Source organism: Myotis davidii, unplaced genomic scaffold, assembly GCF_000327345.1.
Source record: "Myotis davidii unplaced genomic scaffold, ASM32734v1 scaffold326, whole genome shotgun sequence".
Taxonomy (NCBI): Eukaryota; Metazoa; Chordata; class Mammalia; order Chiroptera; family Vespertilionidae; genus Myotis; species Myotis davidii.
Genome location: NW_006296626.1, coordinates 392,613 through 395,572, shown reverse-complemented (window position 1 = coordinate 395,572; position 2,960 = coordinate 392,613). Strand labels below are relative to the sequence as shown.

General features: G+C 64.8%; 1 protein-coding gene across 1 annotated transcript in view; it reads left to right on the top strand.

Moving 5' to 3' along the window:
* Positions 1 to 4: 4 nt before the first annotated feature.
* The window catches only part of UBE2S (ubiquitin conjugating enzyme E2S), a gene marked incomplete at its 5' end in the record, with an annotated part of 3,306 nt that continues 350 nt past the window's right edge, over positions 5 to 2,960 (top strand). The window contains 3 exons of the mRNA XM_015569463.1: positions 5 to 386; positions 1,663 to 1,853; positions 2,894 to 2,958. Of these exons, the coding sequence (XP_015424949.1) occupies positions 5 to 386; positions 1,663 to 1,853; positions 2,894 to 2,958 (638 nt within the window). The remainder of the gene's footprint in view (positions 387 to 1,662; positions 1,854 to 2,893; positions 2,959 to 2,960) is intronic.

The following is a 2,960-nucleotide window of genomic DNA, read 5'->3' as shown; positions in this document are numbered from 1 at the left end:
GGAATCATTGGCGGCCCGTGCGGGGCAACGGACGGGCTTCGGGGGCTCCTGGGGGGCATGGAGCTACCCGCCACCCCCCTCGGAGAAGCGCCTTCGTCTGCGGAGGGCGCTCAGCCTGGGGCGGCCGGGTGCAGCTCCCCAGGAGGGGGCCTGCGAGCCCGGGGTAGTTGACAGCCTGGGTCAGCGTCCTGCACGGCCCGGTTCTGCCGGCCTCTCACCTCCTCCTCTCTGTGCCCAGAACTCCAACGTGGAGAACCTGCCCCCCCACATCATCCGCCTGGTGTACAAGGAGGTGACGACGCTGACCACGGACCCTCCGGATGGCATCAAGGTCTTTCCCAACGAAGAGGACCTCACGGACCTGCAGGTCACCATCGAGGGCCCTGGTGAGTGTGGGGTGGAGCAGGGAGGGCGCGCTTGCTAGACTTTCCTTCTGTGGGACGAGAGGAGGAAGGCCCATTGTTCACTGGACTCTGTCAGCTGCTGGGGACCTAATGGCAGACGGACAGGCAGCCTCTTCCTCTGCAGGTGCCCGGTCTGCAGGGCAGAGCATCACAGGTGACAGGTAACCGTGTGCTCTTCTGTAAGCCGCGGGGACGGCCTGGTGGCCACGGGCGCATTCGAGGGGGGCCTTACCTGGGGAGGAGCAAAGCTGGCAGGCAAGGCACCCTGGGACCTTCAGGGGGTGGCAAGAGGCTACCCCGGGGGTGAGCCAGCAGCACAGTCTGGAGGGTGGGCTTGGCTGGGACCTGATTCCGTGCTGCTGTCCACGTCGGGGACAGGCGTGGGGAGGTCCCAGTATCGGGTGTAATGGACCACATGTAATGGTCCATCGTGCAGACCTGCCGCGGTGTTCCAGGTGCACTGCCTTCTGTTACTAACTTCCACAGGGGAAGCTGAGGCACTGCAAGAAGGTGGTGAAGAGCCCAGTCGGGAGTGGGCACCAGGGGTGGGGGTGGGGGACGGGGGCCACAGTGGAGGTGATCCCTGCTGTGCTTCATGAGTGGGGGGCAGTGGGCACTTCCTGGAAGCAAAGAACCCATGAAGCATTCAGGGAGCAGACCTTTTGGGGCCTCTGTAGGGATTCGGAGGGGAAGCTGTTGGTGGGTGTGAAGCAGAGCTCACTGTGACCATTGGGGGTGGGAGGGGGGTAGACTACAGCTGGAGGCGGGCGGCCACTGCGGGCACCCGGTGGTGGGGACAGTGGGTGGCCCTGGAGGCGGCTGCCCGGTGCGGAGGGGGCAGATGTTGGGACTGGGCACAGGAAGGCCCTGGGTCTCCAACACCCCCGGCGTTTTGGCTGGTCAAGTGCGAGGCCGAGAGCCTTGTCTGTCACTTGGCCTCAGGGCTTCCAGGTAGACGTTTTCCTAGGAGCACAAGTGGGTGTGTCGCTGCCTCTTGGAAGGGAGTGGGGCTGGGGCTTCACCTGGGAGAGGAGAGGTGTCCAGGGTGCAGACCAGCACTTGGGGTGATGCCAGTGGGGCCACGGTCAGGGGCTAACGCACGAGGGTGCCTGTGACCCCGGGGAGCCTAGCCCGTCCTCCCCAGTCTGGAGGAGGCGGCCGGGGACTTGCATTACAGCCGGAACGTGGAGACAGGGCTTTGGGGGTTTGCGGGTGCTGGGAGTCCTGTGCCCCTGACCTGGCCCCTCCCCACACACAGAGGGGACCCCGTACGCCGGAGGCCTGTTCCGCATGAAACTCCTGCTGGGGAAGGACTTTCCTGCCTCCCCGCCCAAGGGCTACTTCCTGACCAAGATCTTCCACCCGAACGTGGGCGCCAACGGCGAGATCTGCGTCAACGTGCTCAAGAGGGACTGGACGGCTGAGCTGGGCATCCGGCACGTGCTGCTGGTGAGTCCCGGCGCCCGTGACGGCCGAGTGTGGCTTCTCTGAAGTCAGCTCTGGTGGTGGGAGGCCCACGTGGGAAACCCAGGCTCCAGCTTTTCTGGAAAAGGGAGGCGTTGGCCCTGCCCGGGGGGCCCAGGACACGTACGCTGTCCAGGGTGTTCTGGCCCGGGGCACTCGTGGTGAATGGTGATGGTGAGGGACGAGATGTGACTGTTCTGCAGGGCACAGTCGGCTGGCTGTTCAGTAGCCACAAAGTTTGTGCAGTTGCCTGTCATTCCAGAACGATCTCACAGAACATCCTTTCTGAGCCAAGGGTGCCCCTCTGGGGACATGTGTAATCATGGAGTGGGGGTGGGGGGGGCCCAGCGATAGGCAGGCCAAGATGGAGGTGCCCTGGACTTCACCCTGCTCCCAGGGCCTGCAGGCCTGCTGCCCCCCTACCCCTCAAGCCTAAGAATTTGCAAACTGAATTTAATGAGCCCCTGGGGCAGGTGGTTGGGAGGGCAGGGAGTTGGGTTCCTGCAGGGCTTGAGGGAGGAGTGAGCTCCAAGGTAAACAGACCTCCAGCCCTTCCCTCCTCCCTAGTGTCAGTGCTGGCTGCCAGGGGACACTGGTGACCCCCAGGGCGCGGTGCCTGCCGGGTCAGGCTTGGCTGGAAGGCAGCCACCAGGGCCTTGGGCTTGGGGCGCAGTGGTCAGGTGAGGGTCAGGCCTGGGGGCCTGCTTGTGGCAGGGATGTCTGCTGGGCCAGGTGCTGGCCCCGTGACAGGCCAGACAGGTCAGGGCACCTGCTCCCTTTTAGAGGAGGTGGAGGGGCCCCATACATCCTGGTGCCCGTCGGGTGTGGTGCTGCCCAGCCCGAGTCTGTGACTGCACCTGGGGTTCCTGCTCCCCCAGTGACAGCTCTGGCTCACCCGCCTTCCTATGGTTCTGTAAAAGGAGCTTGAGTCCAACAGGTCCAGGTGTGGGTCCTGGACTGTCCCCATCACTCAGGTTGGGCGTTTTGGCGTCTGGCCCCCCTGACCCCGGGCTCTCTCCCCACAGACCATCAAGTGCCTGCTGATCCACCCCAACCCCGAGTCCGCCCTCAACGAGGAGGCGGGCCGCCTGC